General features: G+C 43.5%; 1 protein-coding gene across 12 annotated transcripts in view; it reads right to left on the bottom strand.

Moving 5' to 3' along the window:
• EP400 (E1A binding protein p400) overlaps window positions 1-22,400 on the bottom strand; it is a 108,869-nt gene that overhangs the window by 81,076 nt on the left and 5,393 nt on the right. For 7 of the 12 annotated variants that reach the window (XM_070475021.1, XM_070475020.1, XM_070475019.1 and 4 more), the window contains exons 2-3: window positions 5,084-6,444; window positions 3,488-3,598 (exon numbers count right to left, since the gene is read on the bottom strand). In XM_070475021.1, the coding sequence (XP_070331122.1) occupies window positions 3,488-3,598; window positions 5,084-6,409 (1,437 nt within the window). In that variant the 5' untranslated portion in view covers window positions 6,410-6,444. Of the gene's footprint in view, window positions 1-3,487; window positions 3,599-5,083; window positions 6,445-6,940; window positions 7,007-22,400 lie in introns of all 12 variants that reach the window. The other 5 variants (XM_070475028.1, XM_070475023.1, XM_070475025.1 and 2 more) reach the window with 2 other exon arrangements.

Consider the following 22,400-nt stretch of genomic DNA (forward strand, 5'->3'; position numbering starts at 1 on the left):
TGTGCATGATGAAAACTACAAAAATATTGATGAAAGAAATCAAAGAAGACAAAAATAAATGGAGAAATATATCATATTTCTGGTCTGGAAGACTGAATGTTGTCAGGAGAGTACTTCACCCCAAACAGATCAACCAAGTCAATGCAATCGCAACAGGATGTTCTATAGATACCAACAAGCTGATTCTAAAACGTTTATGAAGAGTGAAAGGAACCAGAATGACCAAAACAATTTTGAAAAAGAATAAAGCTGAAGAGAATAATACTAACTGATTTCAGGACTTACTACAAAGCTGCAGTAGTAAAGACAGTATGGCATTAGCAACAAGATAGACATACAGATCAATGGAAGAGAAGAGAGCCTAGAAACAGACCCAACAGAAGGGATTTTGGGCAAAGATGCAAAGTCAACTCAGCAGATACAAGATAGCATTTTCAAGAAATGGTGTTTAACTATCAATATGCTAAGAAAAAACCTCTAGCTATGCTTGCATGTTATACAAAATTTTACCCAAGGACTTCCCTGCTAGTCCAGGGACTAAGAGTCTGCCTCCCAATGCAGGGGACATGAGTTAATCCCTGGTCTGGGAAGATCCCGCAGGCTGTGGGGGCAACTAGGCCCACGTGCCATAACTACTGAGCCCACAGATGCTGGATCCTGTGCTCTGCAACAAGAAAAGCCACTGTGGAGAGAGGCTTCCGCATGGCAACTAGAGTAGCTGCAACTAGAGAAAGTCTGTGCACAGCAACAAAGACTCAATACAACCAAAAAAAAAAAAAAAAACTTTACTCAAAATGGATCACAGACCTAAATGTAAAACATAAAACTATACAACTTCTAGGGGAAAAAACTAGAGGAAATTTTTGTGACCCTGAGTTGAGCAAAGAGTTCTTAGATTTATGTCAAAAGCACAATACATAAAAGAAAAAAATGGTAAGAGAGACTGCACCAAAACTCAAAAGTTTTGCTCTATAAAAGAACAATATAAAAGAAGCTAAGGCTGAGAATGAAGAGAAAAATATTTCCAAATTTGTACCTGATAAAAAGCTTATATCCAAATTATATAAAGGATTCTCAAATGCAACAATAAAGCAAATGACTCAATAAGGGAAAAAATGGTGAAAGAAATGAACAGATACTTCACCAAAGAAGATATACAAAAGGCAAATGAACACAAGAAATGTTGTTTTCAATATCATTAATCCTCAGATATAAAAATTAAAACCACTACTTACGTATTAGAATAACAACAAAAGAAAACTGACAAGAACAAATAATGGGGATGTGCGGAACAAATAGTGGGGAGGATGTGGAACAACAGGAACTCTCATTCATGGCTAGTGGGAATGTGAAATGGAAGAGCCACTGTGGAAAAGTTTCTCCGTTTCACATAAAACTGAATGTACACTTATTAACAACCAAGCAATCTGTCTCCTAGATATGTCAACAACTGGAAACAACCCAACGTCCTTCAAAGTGTGAACAGATAAACCATGTGGGGAACACTCATACAACAGAATACTGCTCAGCAAAAAAAGAAACAATTGGTAAATTCAACAACATGAATTGAACTTCAAATGCATTATGCTACATGAAAGAAGCCAGACTGAAAACGCAGCATAAACTATAGTATATGATTCTATTCACATTTTATTCCGGAAAAGGAAAAACCATAGAGACAGAGAATAAAGGTTAAGGGAGGGAGAGAATTTGATGACAAGGATGTAGCATGAGGAACACCTGAAGGATGAGAGAACTTTGTTTCTTGTGTGGTGGTGATTATACAACTTGAGGCACTTGACAAAACTCACCAAACTATGCACCAAAAAAAATGAATTTTACTGAACTAAGTAAGTTTAAATAAGGGACTTCCAAGGTGGTCCAGGGGTTAAGAATACACCTGCCAATGCAAGGGACATGGGTTCGATCCCTGGTCTGAGAAGATCCCACATGCCTCAGAGCAACTAAGCCTGAGCACGACAACTGAGCCCATGCACTGCACCTGCTGAAGCCCATGTGTCTACAGCCCGCACCCCACAACACAAGAGGCCACACAACATGAGAAGTCCATGCAGTGCAATGAAGAGCAGCCTCCACTCACTGCAACTAGAGAAAGCCCAAACACAGCAATGAAGACCCTGCCCAGCCAAATACATAAATAAATCTAAAAAAATAAAAATAAGAATCCACACATGAATATATGAATGGGAGAAAAAAGGAAGCTCATCATTGCAGCAGAATGCCAACTAGTAAATGCAGAAGGGATAACGGAGTTAGAAAATCCACTTTGCCATCTTTAACATGACAACTAATGCGAGCAAGGCTCATCAAGAGGTGGTAGATTAGTGGCCCAAGTCAAAGGACATTCTCTAAAATAACTGACCAGTGAGTGAGGAGTCAGCCTAGATTAAAGAAGACCAGAGAGGCATGACAACTAAACACAATCGGTGATCCCAGACTAGGGAAAAACAATTATACAAAGGACATCACTGGAACAAGAGATTAAATTTGCACATGAGCTGTGGCTTAGTCATAGTAAAAGTTACTGTACAATTTCTGGAACTGACTGTTATACTGTGGTTAGCCCAGATGACGCTGGTACCTGATAACTACATGCTCGAGTACTTAGGGATACAAGTGCACGAATATGACGATCACAATTTACTCTCAAACAGTTTGGGGGGAAATGTGTCTATGTATACATATGAGAGAGAGAAAATGAAAATAATGCAAATGGGGTAAAAGGTAACAACCGGTGAATTTGGGTACAGGGTATAAGAGGAGTTCTTTGTACTATTATTGTAACTTTTATATGCATTTGAAATTATATCAAAATTAAAAATTAAGAAGCATTTTAAGATATACCACCACAAGATTAAACTGTTTGCAGAACCTAGCATAATCTATTCCAAAATGACTAGAATCTGACCTGAACTTTTAGGTTCTTAGCATTTATTAATATAACACTGAGTGACTTAATTTTCAAAAATTAATCAGTCTGCATTCAATTAACATCTATTTAGAAGCCTAAGGTCCTGATAGTTCAAAACTATGTTTTACTTTAGGGTTTCTTCCAGCTACAGAAAACAGCAACTTATCTATATAGTCTTTCTTTCTGCTCTGTTTGCACTGTTCTCAAAAATACAGATAGAAGACATAAGAAAGAACCAACATTGAAAACACAGCACACAGGAATCCTGAGCACACATTCAACAGGACTATAGGTATTAGATGACATGCATGCTGAAGCTGCTACTGCGTTACAGGTCAATACACACACAAAAATAATGCATTAAGGTCTGTGTTGTCATTTATTCATGCAATTTAGTTGTATAATTTTATATGCAGGAAGACTTTTTACTTTTTTAAAATAAGGAATGGGCTCTGGAAAAAAAATGCTGAAGAGCAAATAGTAAATTGAAGGTTAAAATATCTGGATGAGGAAAAGTTTCGGATGAGACTACATTTTAGAACCATCGAAAAGTACCTGAAATGGTTGCTGCTGGGATGAAAAAGCAGCAGAAACATTTGGAGGAAGCTGGGTTGCTATAGCAACAGGAGTACCAGTCTGCCCATCCTTTCCTGTCACAACCTTTACCTGAGAGGAAATATTTTGAGAAAAAAAGGCAACATAATTTTTAAGACTGCTCAAAATTTTGTTAGAATTTTACTGCTGATAGCTCACCAATGTCTGGTGTTTAAAAATGGAATGTTTTTGCATCAAATCCTGTAAAAGGACACTGAACTAAGTTATGACAGATTTATAACATAACACCCTAACTCAACTGCAAATCTTGCAGAAACTCCAATTTAAGTCACAAGTACAATATCCTTAGATTCTGTAACTTCAAACTTTAAAAATGGGAATGGCAGACAGTCTTCAAGTAGCAAAGCCCTGACAACTTCAGAGGCAGTTTGCACCTGGCCTACTGTGTGCAGGTCAGAATGGCAATGACAGATAAAGGGGACTGAGCCTACAGACAACATTGGTGTACAAACATAAAAAGAACTGAACTTCACTATTTCACAGCAACAGAGGGGAAACCCTCAAAAAAATCATATAAACCTTTTAGAAAAAAAAAATGGTTCATCCTGGAAAGGGTGTTAAAGAAAACACCAAATGGCAAAGCCACACATAATAAATACCAATGAGGAGATGGGCAAAGAGGCCAGCTTTTGTTCATCAAAAGCTGATTTCTTTGCAGAAGAGCTGACAGAAACTTACATTATTTCAGCTATATCAAAAAACAAAGTCAGTCCTACCAACATAGTGTACAGTACACAACACAAAGGCACAGAACAGTGCATCACAGTGCACCTCACTGTCACCCTATCTGATCAGCTTCATTCTTAGGAAGTGTAAGTGAAAGCGTCTTAAGAATCGCTAAGGGGTTGAAAAATCCCAACTGGGAGGATTTATTAAGTACCCATTCCAGGCACCCAAAAATTTCACTACCTAAAAAGGAGTCTTGTCTTAAATATCATTCTGTAGGTATCTGCAAAAGTGTGAGTTAAATACACGATCTTAAATCTAAGACATCTACAAGTTGAAAAAATTCTGTTTTGCTGTAATAACCATATTTTATAAAGATACCTTAAAAATGTATCTAGTGATTTAAATTTCATCTGATATACTGTAACAAGCTGGTGATTCAAATTCTTTCTTTAAAAATGATATCCATGCTGTTTTTAGTGTGGACCTACAGAAGTAAAATGTAAAATCTGGGCAATCAGCAGGAAGGTGACCACGCCCCTGGCTTCCGCAGGCTATTCAGAGCCGGGCAATGCCCAGACACCCGGCAGACCACAGGGTAAAGCTGGGTCACGCCAGTTAGTTCTCCAAACCAGGGAGGTGTCACTGTTCTACATGAGCCAGCATTACTCACAGCACCACGCTGCACCGTCTTCCCAACTAGACCAGCCCTTTCCTTCCATGAAGGAAAAAGCAAATCCATTCTTCAGTTTTACTCCTGGATCAAATCCTCATGAGACTGCATCTTACACACACCCCAGGGTCACAGACTACTTTTCATTTGAAGTTGCCTAGACTCAACTCCACCTAGCACGACCCGCTGCTTCTCACCTCATCATTGATAACCTCAGACTTCTCTTCTTCTTCCTCCTCCTCCTCTTCCTCCTCTTCTTCAAGGTCCAAATCATTCTGCCTAAGATAAGCTTGTAAAGGGGCATAATGTTTCTTCTTAAACGCTAAGAAATCCATCATGTTTCCTTGAAGGTGTTGCAGGAAGAACAGTTCAATCAAGTACTCCTTGAAGGCCTCCTTCAGCGCCTCCATCTCCCTGTAGTGATAGTCCAGGCACTGCTTCCTCATCTGAGCCAGCTCCTGGGAGGCCGGGGGGATCTCCTCCAACTTTCTGGGAGCCTTCCTCACGCCTGCGCTCCCCGCAGACGAGAGGGGAAGGCTAGAGAGGCCCGGAGGCACTGCAGTCCTGGAAGGGCTGGTGGGGGGCGGTGGGGACGTCATCCCAAATGCCGAAGTCCCCCCAACCCCGACCCCAACCCCGGGGAGCAGAGGTCTGGTCAGTGGTGGCCCCTGCAGCACTTGCTGCTGCTGGATCAGCTGCCCCTGGATGATGCTGCTGATCTGGGGCGGCAGGCTCGTCGTCGTGATGTGGCCGGGGCTGGACAAAGGCTGCAGGCCCGCCCCGCCCGCGGCTGCAGGGCTCTGAGGCCCCAAGTGGTGGACGGTACCCCCAGACTGCGCATGGGGCTGCGAAAGTCTCCGTTCTCTGCTGACCGTGATGGGCGCCCCTGCATGCTGCAGCTGAACCTGGGTACCCGGGGCCATCTGCGCCAGGCCCGAGCCCTCCTGGAACACGAAGTGGCCGCCGCTGGACGGGCTCAGGCTGATCTGCCTCACCAGCACGCTGGCATCCACGAAGCCCCCGGTGGGACTGCTGCTGCAGAGGCCCAGGCCGGGGCCGGGGGCACCTGCCCGCACGCTCTGCAGGCCCGGCCCTGGCCCAGGGCTGGGCTGGGTGGGGCTCTGAGTCTGCACCTGCTGGGACAGCGGCGAGGTGACCTGGATGTACGACGGAGACCCGTGCTCAAACCGCCTCTGCTGTGCGCTGAACTGGAATCCTGGAGAAGTGGGGCTGGGCAGCGGCAGGGGGGCCAGTGTGATCTGGGGGTTTCCGCCCACCACGGGCCCCACATTCTGAAGGGCAATGTTCACATTCTGCCCGGCCACAGGACTCCGATTCATCAGCTGTGAAACTTGGTAACCGGGGGACTGGGGTGCAGACGGGCTTGCTGCCGGGGCGAAGGGCGTGGCGGGGGACTGGGGGGGGTTGGGATGGGCCTGCTGCTCTTCTCCTTCGCTGCCAGCGAAGGCCCTTGACCTCTGCAGCTGGTGCTGGACATTCTGAGGGCCGCTGCCATGGTGCATGATCGCCCTCCTCTTTTATCCAACTTAATGTTCTCCTGAAAAATCAAAGTTAAAATCAAGTTACTTAAGGGCAAATAAAACCATCTGATCACTGCTTGTGCCTAGTACCACTCAACAGCCCAGGACAGGTGTTCTGAAGGGATATTCCCACCAGCATCTGACACAAACCACTGTCTTCCTGAGGAGATGGCACTGGAGACCACCTCCTTCGGCAGAGGAGGGATGGGGCCTTCTGGGTCTCACTGTGCCCGGGGCCAGGACAGCCTGCCAGGAGCAGGTGGGTCCCAACCAGCTACTGAGGAAGGTAACTAGCCATTACTTGCTAGAGGCCAGCAGGATCTGAACTTGGAGCTGGCACTCGTGGCTGGCACACTTCTTCCAGGGAGGGTGCTCCTAGGCTGGCAGCCCTGCTCCATGCCCCACAAGCTGAGGTGATCCGCTGTCTTTCCCAGAGGAGGGACGGCGCCCAGGAGGCGGTCAGTGACTCCCACCGCATGCCATTACTGTGTGTCACCAGAACAGAACCCCTACCTCATCACTCGCCGGCAGTTTTCATAAACGTCTGTGCTCTGACCCCAGCAGATATCCCTGGGTTACCTGAGGGCAAACACACACAGCCCCCATCCCAGGTCAGACACTGCGTTCCTAGGGAGAGGGCTCTGGCCTGGGTGTCAGTCTTGCACCTCAGCCCTCTTTACAAGCTCATCCACAGGGGGGGGTTCAGGAAGAAAACCTCAGGAGAGAGGGGAACAGCCAGGACTTGGATCCCCGTTCCAGGAGAGTCCCCATTCCAGGAGAGTTCTGGTCAGGGGTTCACCTACTCTCTGGGAGCTGGGACACGGCTTTAAAGGGGCTCACGCCCCGACACTGCTGAGTGCAGTGGACTAGAGGAGGATGTGGGAGAGGGAATGACAGGAGGAAGGACAAGAAACAGCAGAGGATGGAGAGAGAGGAGGCCAATTCTGAGACGGAGCAGGGGACTGCTCACAAGTCACACCCAGCGAGAGCTTCGAGGCCTGCAAGGGGACGAACGCCGCTGGGAAGAGAACGACAGCCTCAGCCTGTCTGCTCCCCACTGTGGCTGGGTCACAGACACAAAAATACCCTCCCACCATTTAAAATTCTCAGTCTTCACTGACACACCTAGCTCCCCATCTCTGGTGTTCCTTCCACCGCTCCCCCACCCCCCACCCCAGGAAAAGCAGGAAAGTGATGCCTTTCATCTTGAGGGCATCACTATCATCTCACTGAGAAGACAGATAAGGGGTGAAAAACATTATATACCAAAAGTTACAAAGTGGAAATACACATTTGTATGAAAGCTCCCAGACCTCGGCGCCTGGCTAAAACATACATATACATGAAATCAAAAGCTACAGAACTCACGGGATGCACAAGTACAGGCTGAGAAAACATAAAAACCAGTGCCTATTCAAACTAGAAGGCACTTTCTGCTCTGATGACTATCTCTGAAGATAGAATCTAAAGATCACAGGCAAGCTCAGAAAGAACAGCTGAATGGGAAATCAGGACTACAGCAAAGAACAGCCTTAATTACCAAGCCAGGAGCCCACTCCCCCGTCAGCCCCAGCAGAGAGAGCCCAGCAAAGTAGGTGGGAACTGTGAGTTGGGGGACACAGCCTGGGAGGGGGAACTCTCCCATGCTGACTGCTTTGAGAATGAGCTTTTGTTCCTGATCTTTTTAAACAAGTGTTATGAGGAAGATTCATGTAGAACAGACACAAAAATAGGATAAGGAGAATACACTGTGATCACTAACATGGTGAAAAAATGTAGAGGGATAATAAAAAAGAATATTTAAAAAAAGAATGTCTATATGTGTGTAACTGATGAACACTTTGCTATACAGCAGAGTCTGACACAACACTGTCAGTCGACACTTTGTTGTGGTTGTTATTATTGTTTAGTTGCTCAGTCATGTCCGACTGCAACCCCATGAACTGTAGCCCGCCAGGCTCCTCTGTCCATGGCATTTTCCAGGTAAGAATACTGGAGTGGGTAGCCATATCCTTCTCCAAGGGACCTTCCCAACCCAGGGAATAAACCCACGTCTCCTGCATTGGCAGGCAGACTCTTTACTGATGAGCCATGAGGGAAGCCCAAATCAACACTACTTCAATTAAAAAAAAAAAAATGTGGAGGGAGACAGAGCAGATGTCAGAGGGCTCAGAGCTCAGAGTATGCTTAGAAGGGTGAGACAACAGTGGGAAAGCAGCCCTCATTACTCTGACCCAATAATCTGACCTCTATAAATCTCTAAGGAAATTCACCTACCAATTTTTTTAAAATTATGCTTAAAAATATTTATGACAGAACAATGCAGTGAAAGTAGAAAGAGTAACCAGAAATATCCAATACTCAAGTTCTAGACAGAGAATATGAAAGTGTGTAAGTGTTAGTCACTCAGGTGTGTCCAACTATTTGTCACCCCATGGACTGTAGCCCGCCAGGCTCCTCTGTCCATGAAATTCTCCAGGCAAGACTACTAGGGTGGGTTGCCATTCTCAGTTTTTCAGATATATTACTGAGTGAAAAAAGCAGGATATCAATTGCACAACTTAACCCTCCTCTGTTAAAAATACAAATTTTAAAATGTCTACTAAGATATATGAAAATATAAATACTGACCCTCACCTGCCGAAGAGGTAAGACACCCGAAGAGCCACACAATGGAGCCACCTCAGCCACATAAAGGCTGAGCTACAGACACACCCACACCACGAGGACGCCAAGGAGCACAGCCAGACACAAGGACAACTGACTGCCAGCCACTGAATTGACAAGACATTCTGGAACAGGCAAAACCACAGGGACAGATTAGACAGAATCTGAGAGGTGGAAAAGGAGCTGCGAAAGCAGGTGGGAACTTGGCAGCATGGAGCTACTTCTACAGTCGATTTGTGATGACGGTTACAAAAATGAGTGTGTCCGTCCAAATTCATAGAACTGTAAACTACACCTCAACTTTTTTAAAAGGTTCCTGACTTCAGGGAGCTTACAAGTCAAGTTAAAGGAACAAACCCAATCAACTATAATGTAAAGAAAGAAGTGAAAGAAAGTGAAGTAGCTCAGTCATGTCTGACTCTTTGCAACCCCATGGACTGTAGCCTGCCAGGCTCCTTCATTCATTGGATTCTCCAGGCAAGAGTACTGGAGCAGGTTGCCATTTCCTTCTCCAGGGGATCTTCCTGGCTCAGGGATCGAACCTGGGTCTCCTGAATTGCAATGTAAAGAAATCACTTATCTAAAACAGCATCCCCCCAAAATATGGCAGAGATACCCTGGCAGAAAGCAAAGCCACCACCAAAGACAAGACAACTTTGAACTGGTGCTGGTGATGTTCCTAATTGTAAGGTCTATCAGAAGCAGCTGGAGTGAGCTGTTTGGCTTACAATTCGAAGGACACTGCCCAGGAGCAGGCCAAGGTCGGCGGGCTGGGTCAGGGCACTGCCACAACCTGTGAGGAGCAGGGACAAGTCCTCCGACCACTGAGAGCAGTGCCCACCACTGTCAGACGGGGGGACAGGCATCTCTGTGGCTGCTGCTCTCGCAGGACAATGCTGACATCACAAAGGGGCGCATTTGGTGCCGGGAAAACACCACCCTAAGAAATACCTACCTGGCCCCTGTCCTTAGTGCAGGACAGGGGTCCCAGGTGAGAACTGGAAAGAGTGAGGTAAAGGGCTCAGCAGACGGGGTCCTGATAGCAGCTGCTCCCACCCCATCTCCACTAGGTTGAGGCCCAGCCCCCGAGCCCCTCCCGACCCAGTTGCTCTTCTGGGTGTTGCCAGAGTCCCGGGAGCCAGGCACTGAGAATCCTCCTCCTTCAACAGGCAGGGAGCTCAGGTCATGAGCCATCTCCCTCTCGGCCCCCACATCTCCCAAGACAGATCCGGCCCTCCCGCCAGTCAGTCTCCTGCTGTGGGTGGTTCTGCTCTGTAGTAAACAGCCCCCAGGATGGGAGGAGAGCAAGGACAAGGGAACAGGGAGGAGGGTGGAACAGGCCTTGGACACACAGTTCTAGATAGAGAAAGTGTTAGTTGCAGGCCTTGGAGCATGAATTCAGGGCAGAAGAGATAGATAAAACATGATGTGAGTGAAGAGAGGACAGAAGCCACAAAGAGTATCAGGAAATATTTTCAAGTGGAAACTCCAGAAAGCAATTTGGCAGCAGGTGTAAGAGTCTTACAGCACATTCACATCTTCTGATGCAGTCATCTGACTTTTAGACCAGCCTTAGAAAAAAACATCAGAGTTGTGTTCAACATGGATTTCCCTGGTGGCTCAGACGGTAAAGAATCCACCTGCAATGCAGGAGACCCAGGTTCAATCCCTGGGTTGAGAAGATTCCCCTGGCAAAAGGAATGGCTACCCACTCCAGTATAGATGTTCACTATATTATTTATAGCAGAAAGCTGGCATGCCCAGCAATAAATATCACTAAACTTTGATACATCTATGCAAAACAGTATTAATACTGAATATGTGACAGTGCACACATTACTTTTTTCCTGCTACCTTCCTCTGCTTTCCAAGCTTGTCCTTAACCAGTACATGCCACAGTCGTTAGTGCTTTCACCAAATACTCTGATCCTCCTGGAGTATTGGTGAGCATCTCCCAGCCCTGGATCAAGTGGTCACGTGACACGCTGTGGCAAGGACAGGGGCATGCTGTCTGCCACGCTGATTTCCTCCTGCTTTGGTGGTTCACAGGAGCACAGAGATGAATCCTCAGGGAGCATGACAAGCAAGCTAACTTCAGGAAACACACGGTGGGCACTCTGCCCTGCCTTGGGAGCAACAGGCATCTGGGGTGTACGTGTTAACTGCAAGAACTGGGTATATCTTGGCTGATCCAGCACATAAAGAAAATAATAAATGCAAAGAGACTGATAGATACAGAGACCAAACAGTGGAAGCCAGAAGGGAAGAGATGGGAGGGGGCAAATGGGTGGTTTTGCCCATTTGCAAAGGGAAGGGAATTAAGTGGTACAAACCTCCAGATGTACAGTAAGTCATCGTGCGGCACCAGGTAAAAAGCATGAGGAACACTGGCAGTGATACTGTAACAACTTTGTATGGGGACAGATGGCTACTAGACTCATCACAGTGATCATTTCATAACGTGTGCACACACCAAATCATCATACACCTGAAACTAACATAATATTGTACCCCAACGATCTTTCAACTAAAACTAAAAACAAGAAAACCCTTCCTCATAGAAGTCACTCCACACCCTCCACTGCAGCCCATCACACAAACCCCAGCAGCTCTCGGCCGTAAGACACAAGGCCCCGTTGATGGATCTCCCCCTGCCTCTGCAACTTCTGGCTGTGGTTCACCCAGGGAGCCTCTCAGGGTTCCATGGGATCCACAAATGGGTGCCTCACCAAGAGCTGCAGACCAAAGAGAAAAACGCCTCCTACAGACCGATGCCATTTTTAAGACTCTCTAACTGCTGCTGAGATTTTTAAAATAAAATGTGGGGTTTTTTTTAAGCATTACTAAATTCATAACAGCTTTCTGTGAGGCTAAAGAACTAAAATCCAGAGTTTCTTAGATTAATCCATTAAAAAAAATAAAAGTCAGGGACTTCCCTGACAGTTCAGCAGTTAAGACTCTACACTTCCACTGCAGGGGGTACAGGTTCAATCTCTGGTCAGGGAACTAAGATGCCACATGCCACACAGTGTGGCCAAACAGTAAAAAAAAAAAAGGAAAAGAAAAGTCAGACCTACTCCTGAGGTCCACCTACCCCCACACCTCACATCATTCACAAAAAAATTACTCAAAGTGGGGAAATCAAGCCATAAAAATACTTTAAAACAGATGAGAGTATCTTTATAATCCTGCAGTGACAAAGAGTTTCCTAAACATGGTGTGAAACCTAGAAACAATATATATTTTAAAAAGGCATTAACAACTGACAACACTACTAAAGAAAAACACTACAATACAAAAGAAAGATGGATAAAAAAAAATTCGAAGCCTGTATGACAAAAGGTTATCCATCCTTAAGAATTCCCACAGAAAGAGCCAACAACCCAAGAAATATAAACCAGAAATTCAACAAGAAATCCAAATGACAGAAAAACACCAAAAATGCTTAACCTCATTAATAACAAAATATGAAATAAAGTGAGACACCTATTTGTTGTTTAACAGGTGAGTGAAAATCAAAACACTGATAATATTCAGGTTCAGTAAGACTGCTGGGAAATGGGGAACCCGTCATACACACAAGGGAAGGAAAGCAGAGATCTGGCTTGCTGGAGGGCAGTTGTGGCATCATCTGACACAGTGCTAACATACACTGATCAGGGAACTCAACTTCCAAGGATTTAGTCACGGGAATATTAATTGTCCAACGATGTTCACTGTAATATTTATAAGGTCAAAACTGCAAATGGTGTAAATGCTCACCTATAGGGAACTTTTAACAAATTTTTGTAAAACCACTCCTTAGAAGCAGCCACTAAAAGAATGAGAAAGTACTTGTATGTCCAAAAACTATTGTTGTTGCTCAGTAGATAAGTCGTGTCCAACTCTGCGACCCCACAGGCTGTAGCACATCAGGCTCCTCTGTCCTCCACTATCTCCCAGAGTTTGCTCAAACTCATGTCCATTGAGTCAGTGATGCTATCCAACCACCTCGTCCTCCATCACCCTCTTCTCCTGCCCTCAATCTTTCCCAGCATCAGGGTCTTTTCCCATGACTCGGCTCTTCACATCAGGTGGCCAAAGTACTGGAGCTTCAGCATCAGTCCTTCCAATGAATACTCAGGGTCAAGTTGAGTAAAGCTGAACATTTGTGTAGCATATGTTAATATATGTGTATGTACACACATGTTTTTAACACTCCAGTGTGACAATATATATATGGGTATATACATCTTTCTAGCTGTCTCTATACACATTAAAAGAAACATCTCTGGCCAAACACAGTTTCATGTAGAGTAAAGGAGGGCTGTTGGAATGGGCTCAGTGATGAACCACCAACATTGAGAACAGTGCCTGTACATCACAGTCAGTAATTGCCTGGTAAGTAAATTAGCAAGCAGAAGAAAAGCAGAGACAGGCAAATTGCTGGAACATTAGCGTGCTGAAGACCAAGAACAAAGAGACACACAGAGCCAGGGCTCAAAGTGCTGTTCCATCACCTGGGGAGTTCTCACGTCTCTCAGAAGGAGATGCCGGCGATCACGGGCACTCTGGCCATCTCGGGTTTCTGTCCGCATGTCTTCACGGCCCGTGAGGGGCTTTCTGAACCAGATGCTGTGCACTGGACATGGAGGCTTCCTCCCTTTCAGAAATGGCCCTCTTGATAGTACAGAAATATTTTTCTGAAATATCTTCTAAACTTTGTTTAGTCTGTATGATGTTATCTGCTGTTTGGATTTATTTCAAATATTTTTAAATCAGGAGAAGTCCCATAAAAATGCAAGTTGTCAGCTTCATTCATTAGAAAAATCCAAATACTCACCACACTGGGTCACATCCCACCCAGCAATAAGAATCAGGAGCTAAGCAGAAGCTCCAGGCCACTGGGCTGACTGCGGTCACCACTACAGTAGTGTGACTCCCCACACCCAAGCCCAGGGCTAGGCACTATTCATCACCCAGGGAGCATAGCTATTAGCCTGGAAAAATATTTCTATACTACACTATCAAGAGGGCCATTTCTGAAAGGGAGGAAGCCCCCACATCCAATGCATAGCATCTGGTTCAAAGAGCCCCTCACCCGCCACAAAGACACGCAGACAGAACCTGAGATGGTCTGGCCTGCCAGAAAAAAGGCCAGATCCACTTCCTAACACAGTGGCCAGGATCGACCAGAACCCAGACCTGGGCTTCTTAACCAACACAAAAACACTGTTTCAGTATGTCTCTACAAGGCTGCTCACAAGCAATGAACCAAATACTTAATTCAATTCAATCAACCAAATTCTTGATTAGCTCCTCGCCTATATTTATAAAATGGGATTTTCCATTGCAAACATCAGTAAAACAAAGTGAAATTCCAAGATAAGACTTGAAGTTGAATTTCTCAAGCACATTCACTTGTAAGCCCATCACTCATAATAAAAGAAAAATGAATTAAAACTAAGCTGAAACATCATTTCTCATCTATCAGCCTAAGAAAATTCAAAGGCCAGACAACGGGTGCGGTGCTAGAAAATCAGGCCCTCCCCACTCTGTCCAACCCGACAGAGGGGTCTGGCACCACTGAACAAAACTGCACATGCTCTTACCCTTGGGCCCAGCAGTTCCACTACAAATTCACCAGGAATATCCACCTCCAAAATGAAAACACATGAGTACAAAGTTTATTCACTATGGCATTATTTCTAAATACAAAATACCAGAAATAAACTACACATCCATAATATTTCAGAGACTGGTTGACTATATTATGGCACATTCACTTTAAAAATTCTGTATAAGAAAGGGAAAAAGAAAGACAGATGAACTAATGGAAGGCTAGAAATATACCTTTCCTGCATTCTTTTTTTTACAAATTCTAACAGACATTCAAAGATTTACTGCCTATCCTTCTCAAACCCTTCCAAAAAAAATGAAGAGAAGGGACTTCCCTGATGGTCCAGTGGTTAAGACTCCACGTTGTCAATCCAGAGAGCATGGGTTTGATCTCTGCTAGGGGAACTAAGATCCCACACGTCATGCAGCATCTCCCATCAAAAAAAAAAAAAAAAAAAAAATGAAGAGGTAGCACTCCCAAAATCATTTTACAAAGCCAGCATTACTGATAATGTAAAACTAGACAATACCACCACAAAGAAAATTACAGGTTAACATCCTCAATGAACAGAGGTAAAAATCCTCAACAAAATATTAGCAAACTGAATTCAACAATACATTACAAGGATAATACACTGTGATCAACAAGGACTTATTCCAGGGATACAAGGATGGTTCAACATCAGCACATCAATGTGATACACCACATTAACAAAATGAAGAATAAAAATCATATGATCACCTCAACAGATGCAGAAAAAGCATCTGACAAAAATTCAACATCCATTTAGAATACAAACTCTTTTAACAAAGTGGGTATAGAGGGAACAAACATCAACATAATAAAGGCTTCATATGACAAGCTCACAGCTGTACCATACTCAACAGTGAAAAGCTGAAAGCATTTCCTCTCATATCAGGAACAAGACAAGGATGCCCACTTTTGCCACTTGGATTCAACATACTTTTGGAAGCCCCAGCCAGAGCAATCAGACAGGGAAAGGGAGTAAAAGGCATCCAAATCAAAAGGGAAGCAGGGACTTCCCTGGTGGCACAATGGACAAGAATCTGCCTGCCAAGGTAGGGACACAGGTTCAATCCCTGGTCCAGGAAGATTCCACTATGCCGCAGAGCAACTAAGCCTGTGTGCCAACGCCACTGAGCCTGCGCTCTAGGGCTGGCAAGCCACAACCGCTGAAGCCCGCGCACCTAGAGCCTGGGTTCTGTAACAAGAAAAGCCACTGCAATGAGAAGCCCATGCAGTGAAGAGCAGCCCCCGCTCACCACAACCAGAGAAAGCCCGAGCAAGACAACAAAGACCCAGAACAGCCAAAATTAAATAAAACTTATTCTTTAAAAAAGGGAAGCAGTAAAACTGTCACTATCTTCAGATGACACCATACGATATACAGAAAATCCTCAAGACTCCACTAAAAAAACTGTTAAGAATTCAATGAATTCAATAAAGTTGCAAGATACAAAATCAATATGCAAAAATCTTAGATTTTTTCCATATACTAAGAATTATCAGAGAAATTAAGGGGAAAAAATCCCATTTACAATTGCATCAAAAAGAATAAAGATTAAAAAAAAAAAGAATAAAGATATTTAGGAATTCTCTGACCAAGCAGGTCAAACACTTGTACACTAAGGACTATACAACAGCAATGAAAGAAACTGAAGATGACACAAATAAATGGAAAGCTAATCTGTGCTCACAGATTAGAAGGATTAATATTGCTAAAATGTCCATACTACCTAAAGCAACCTGCAGATTAACTGCAATCCCTATCAAAATCCCAAAGGCATTTTTGGGATAAAAATAAAAATTCCATAAAAATTTGTATGGAACCATACAAATGATGGATAGCCAAAGTATACATCACGAATAGCCAAAGTAATCTTGAAAAAGAACAATTCTAGAGACATCAAGCTCCCTCATTCCAAACTACATTACAAAGTTTTAGTAATCACAATATGGTATTGGCATAAAAACCAACCCACAGATCAATGGAACAAAACAAAGTCTAGAAATAAACACACACTTATATGATCAATTAATTTATGACAAAGGAGGCAAGAATAAACAATGGGAAAAAGTCTTGAAAATAAATGGTGTTGGGGAAAATGGAGAGCCATATGCAAGAGAATAAAATGGACCACTATCTTAAACCACATGCAAAGATTAACTCAACTTAATGACTTGAAAGTCTGAACAAAGATCATAAAATTCCTAGAAGAAAATATCGGTAGTTAAGCTTCTTGATTCTCTCTTGGAGACTTCTTTTTTGGATCTGACTCCAAAGGCAATGGCAACAAAAGCAAAAATAAACAAATGGGTGATATCAAACTTAAAAGCTCTGCACAGCAAAGAAAACCATCAAAAAAATAAAAAGCAATCTACTAAATGGGAGAAGACACTTATAAATCAAGTATTTAATAAGGGGTTAACATCCAAAATATATGAAGAACTTCAACAGCTCAATAACAAACAATCGAAGTGAAAATGGACAGAAGATTAAAGAGACATTTTTCCAAAGAAGAAATAGATGGCCAACAGATACATGATCATATGCTCCACATCACTAATCATTCAGTTCAATTCAGTCCCTCAGTTGTGTCCAACTCTTTGCGACCCCATGAATCACAGCACGCCAGGCCTCCCTGTCCATCACCAACTCCTAGAGTTTACTCAAACTCACGTCCATCAAGTCAGTGATGCCATCCAGCCATCTCATCCTCTATCGTCCCCTTCTCCTCCTGCCCCGAATCCCTCCCAGCATCAGGGTCTTTTCCAATGAGTCAACTCTTCACATCAGGTGGCCAAAGTATTGGAGTTTCAACTTCAGCATCAGTCCTTCCAATGAATACCCAGGACTGATCTCCTTTTAGGATGGACTGGTTGGATCTCCTTGCAGTCCAAGGGGCTCTCAAGAGTCTTCTCCAACACCACAGTTCAAAAGCATAAATTTTTCGGTGCTCAGCTTTCTTTACAGTCCAACTCTCACATCCATACATGACCACTGAAAAAACCATAGCCTTGACTAGATGGACCTTTGTTGGCAAAGTAATGTCTCTGCTTTTTAATATGCTATCTAGGTTGGTCATAACTTTCCTTCCAAGGAGTAAGCGTCTTTTAATTTCATGGCTGCAGTCACCATCTGCAGTGATTTTGGAGCCCAGAAAAATAAAGTCTGACACTGCTTCCACTGTTTCTCCATCTATTTCCCATGACGTGATGGGACCAGATGCCATGATCTTAGTTTTCTGAATGTTGAGCTTTAAGCCAACTTTTTCACTCTCCTCTTTCACTTTCATCAAGAGGCTTTTTAGTTCCTCTTCACTTTCTGCCATAAGGGTGGTGTCATCTGTATATCTGAGGTTATTGATATTTCTCCCAGCAATCTTGATTCCAGCTTGTGCTTCTTCCAGCCCAGTGTTTCTCATGATGTACTCTGCATATAAGTAAGCAGGGTGACAATATACAGCCTTGACGTACTCCTTTTCCTATTTGGAACCAGTCGCTAATCATTTAGGGAAATACAAATCAAAACCACAAGGTATCACCTCACAACTGTTAGAATGGCTATTATCAAAAAAGACAAATGACAAATTTTGCTAAAGATCTGGAGAAAAGGGAAACCTCATGCACTGCTGATGGAAAGAAGTAGTGCAGACACTATGGAAAAGAATATGGAGGTTCCTCAAAAAAATAAAAATCAGAACTACCATATGACATGGAGAAGGCAATGGCAACCCACTCCAGTATTCTTGCCTGGAGAATCTCATGAACAGGCAGGCTATAGTCCATGGGGTCACAAGAGTCAGATACGACTTAGTGACTAGATCATCATCATATGACAATTCCACTACCAGTGATTCCACTTTATCTGAAGAAAAAAAGAACATTAATGTTAAAAGATATGTTGAAAAGATTTGAATTTGAAAAGATACGAATACTTCTATGTTCATATGCAGCATTATTTACCACAGCCAAGATATGGAAGCAACTTAAGTGTCCATTAACAGATCAATGGATTAAGAATTGTGAGGTAGAGAGATGGATGTGATGGAATATTACTCAGCCATAAAAAAGAATAAAATCCTGCCATTTCCAATGACATGGATGGAACTTGAGGGTATTGTGCTAAGTGAAATAAGTCATACCAAGAAAGATAAATACTGTATGATTTCACTTGTATGTGAAAGCTAAGCAAAACTCATAGATACAGAGAACAAACTGGTGGCTGCAGTGAGGGTTGGGTGGCAGGTGAAATGGGTTAAGGGGATCAAAAGGTACAAGTTTCCAGTATAAATAAGTCATGGGATAATAGAGTGTGATAACTATAATCAATAATATTGCACTACATATGTGAAAGTTGCTAAGATAGTAAATCTTGAAAGTTCTCATCATAAGAAAAAAATTTGTAACTTTATATGGTGACAGACAGTAAGTAGACTTACTGTAGTGATCACTGTGTAATGTATGCAAATGTCAAATCATCATGTTGGACACCTGAAACTAATATAATGTTGTATGTCAATTACATTCCAAAAAAAAATAAGCTGATACACACGTATTTCCAGGTGGCGCTAGGGGTAAAGAACTCTCCTGACAATGCAGGAGACTTAAGAGATGTGGGTTCAGGACTTCTCAGGCGGTTCAGGGGCTAAGACTTTACCTTAATGCAGAGGCGCAGGCTTGACAATGGTCAGGGACCTAAGATCCCATATGTCTCTTCAAAAAACCCAAGAAACATAAAAAAAACAGAAGTAATACCGTAACAAATTCAATAAAGACTAGAAAAAAATTTTTTAAAAAGAGAAAGAGATGTGGGTTTGATTCCTGGGTCAGGAAGATCCTCTGGAGGAGGGCATGGCAACCCACTCCAGTATTCTTGCCTGGAGAATCCCATGGACAGAGGAGCCTGGTAAGCTTCAGTCCACAGGGTCACAAAGAGTCAGAAAAGACTAAAGCAACTTAGCATGCATGTACATATACATATTTTTTCCTTAAAAAATATATTTCCTAGTTATATCCACCAAGAGTCTCGAAAGCAATGATGCCCTGTAAATATCTGCTTACTTTTGCAAAAGAAAAAAAAAAAAGGGAAGGAATTTAGGAAGAATAAGCCAGAAATGAAGGGGGTGAGTGCAAGCTGACTCACAGGACAGTGAAGGAAGGGGCACTTCTGAGTACACCATCTGTATCATTTTGACTTTTAGAATCAGGTTTAAAGTGCTACATGTTCAAAAAGTAAGATTAAATCAGTAAGAATGAAGAACTCCCTAAAACTGAATATAAACAGAAACTCTGAAAAGGACAACATAATCAACAACAGAGGCTCCCTTGATGGTTCAGTGGTAAAGAATCCTCCTGCTAAAGCAGGAGACTCAGGTTCGATCCCTGCATTGGAGAGATGACCTGGAGTAGGAAATGGCAACCCACTCCAGTATTCTTGCCTGGGAAATCCCATGGACAGAGAAGCCTGGCAGGCTACAGCCTACTAGGTTGCAAAAGAGCTGGACACGACTCAGCACAGCACAGCAATCACCACGGGAACCAGGAAGGAACACCAATCAACTCCACAACACTGGATAAGAATTAGGAGTCAGCATCAACTCACGGTCTTTCCTTAAAACACATTTCCTAATTCTGTCTCCTGAAATGCCTAAAAGCAATGACATCCTGGCAGAATGGAGGCAAACTGGAAGCAAAGAGCTCTGCAGGACAAGTAGCAACGTACACAGCCTCTCCCGGGGTGGTGATGGAAGATAGAGAGAAAGGTTAGGAAATTTTAGGACAGTGGTTCTCATCTTCGAAAAAATAGAGTCATGCCCTCATTTAACACTATTTGTACTTCAAAGTCATGTCACTGATGGGACTACAAACAAATCCAAGAAGATTAAGTAAAGCTTCTCCTTTCTACCTGGGGCTCTCCTCAAACAGAGCTACTGATGCACACACACTCACACTCCTGAAAACCAAGAAGAGTTCAGACTGGCAGGTGTGGTGATGGGCACAAGAAAGGCCAAGGTGAAGTTCATAGCTCAGCACCGTGGGAGCCACGTCCCCACACAGAACAGGTCTCTGCGCGGCAGCAATGTGCACAGCATCAGCCGGGGAGCCTGAGGCCCGAGTGACTACAACCACATCTCACTTCTGTGAGAAAGCAATCCAAGAGGCGCCCAGGCCGGGACAGAGACTGACCCCGATCAGCAGAACTGTGGCAGCTACACCACAAGAACCTTCCTTCCAAGTCTAGCCATGTGAAACCTCCCTCTTTTCCTGGGAAAGCACTGCCATTCTCCAGAACTTCCCTCCGCAGAGAATGTTCTCTGCCCTCTACTCCCTGGTAACCAGTACTCATGGGCTTTTTATAAGCTGTCTTTGTGCTGGCCTAAGTGACTTGATAGACACCCCCAAAATGGACCAATTACGTCTGCCAGACGGAGGAAAAAGGGCTTAAACATGTTAAAAACAATGCTTTCACTCACCTTGAATCGCTCCCCCAAATTTTCAAAAGGTGATGGGTGGATGGATGTGTGATAAAGCAGGTCAGTAAAATGTTAATAAGAAAATTGAGTGGTGGGTATATAGGCATTTACTATAAAATTCTTTCAATCCTGGTATATCTTTGAAATTTTTCATAGTAGAATGTTAGCATCTATTAAGATGGCAATGTCACATGTCACTTAATAAATAAAGGGCTGGAACAAAAGTCCTATTTGCTAACAAAACTTCATTCTTCCACCTTAGAGCAAGTTATGAAGGTTCCATACTAGACCCTAAAATACGCAAGTTCCAAAAGATAAAATGGACTAATTTTTAAAACTGTCTAGGATGACTAAATGCTGAGATGTGGATGCATATCAAAGTAAAAGCAATTCGCTGTGTTCTAAAAAAAATAAAACAAAACTGTCTAGGATGCATTACATGTGCCACTACAGAGAAATGACCTCTCGAGGGGCTGCAATGCAAACAAGGAAGCCCAAACTTGACGCCACCAATGTCCCTTCTGATCAAAATCATGGCAGTGGTGGCAAGTCCTTAACCCGATGGGCCAGAGCCCCCTGGACTAGAGTAAGTGGGCTCTATCTCAGTTTGAGAGGAACATTCAAGCCAAACTGAAGAAGTGCTTCCTCAAACTCCAGGCAATAAAGCCACAAAAGCCCAATGTATTATTCTGGTGCTATTTCTCAGTCTTTTTCCCCCCTACTGTCCCCCTAAGAAATCTATTTAGGCCTATCTCTCCCAAACACCACCCATGAAGATTTAAACCACAGCTATGCTGTATCTCTGTGAAGAACTATGGCCCTTCAGGAGGGCACAAAACACTGTCATATCTAATTTTTTTTCACCCTCCTCCCAAGAACCATTCTGACCCCCTTGTGGGAAATATCACCTTCACAGAGAACATAGGTTCTAATGCATAGAAAGAAATCTATTTTTGCAACTTTTCTGTACATCTAAAGTTACTCCAAAGCGTTTAAAAATTAAATAGACCAAATATCCAATTAAAATCCTACAGTCTCAATCTGGATTAAGAAAATAAGACTCGACATAGGCTGCTTGAGCTTCCCAGGTGGCTCAGTGGGTAAAGAACCTGCCTGCAATGCAGGAGAGGCCGGAGACTTGGTTGGGTTCGATCCCTGGGTTGGGAAGATCTCCTGGAGGAAGGGTATGATAATTCACTCAAGTATCCTT

This window comes from Odocoileus virginianus, chromosome 12 (assembly GCF_023699985.2).
Source record: "Odocoileus virginianus isolate 20LAN1187 ecotype Illinois chromosome 12, Ovbor_1.2, whole genome shotgun sequence".
NCBI lineage: Eukaryota > Metazoa > Chordata > Mammalia > Artiodactyla > Cervidae > Odocoileus > Odocoileus virginianus.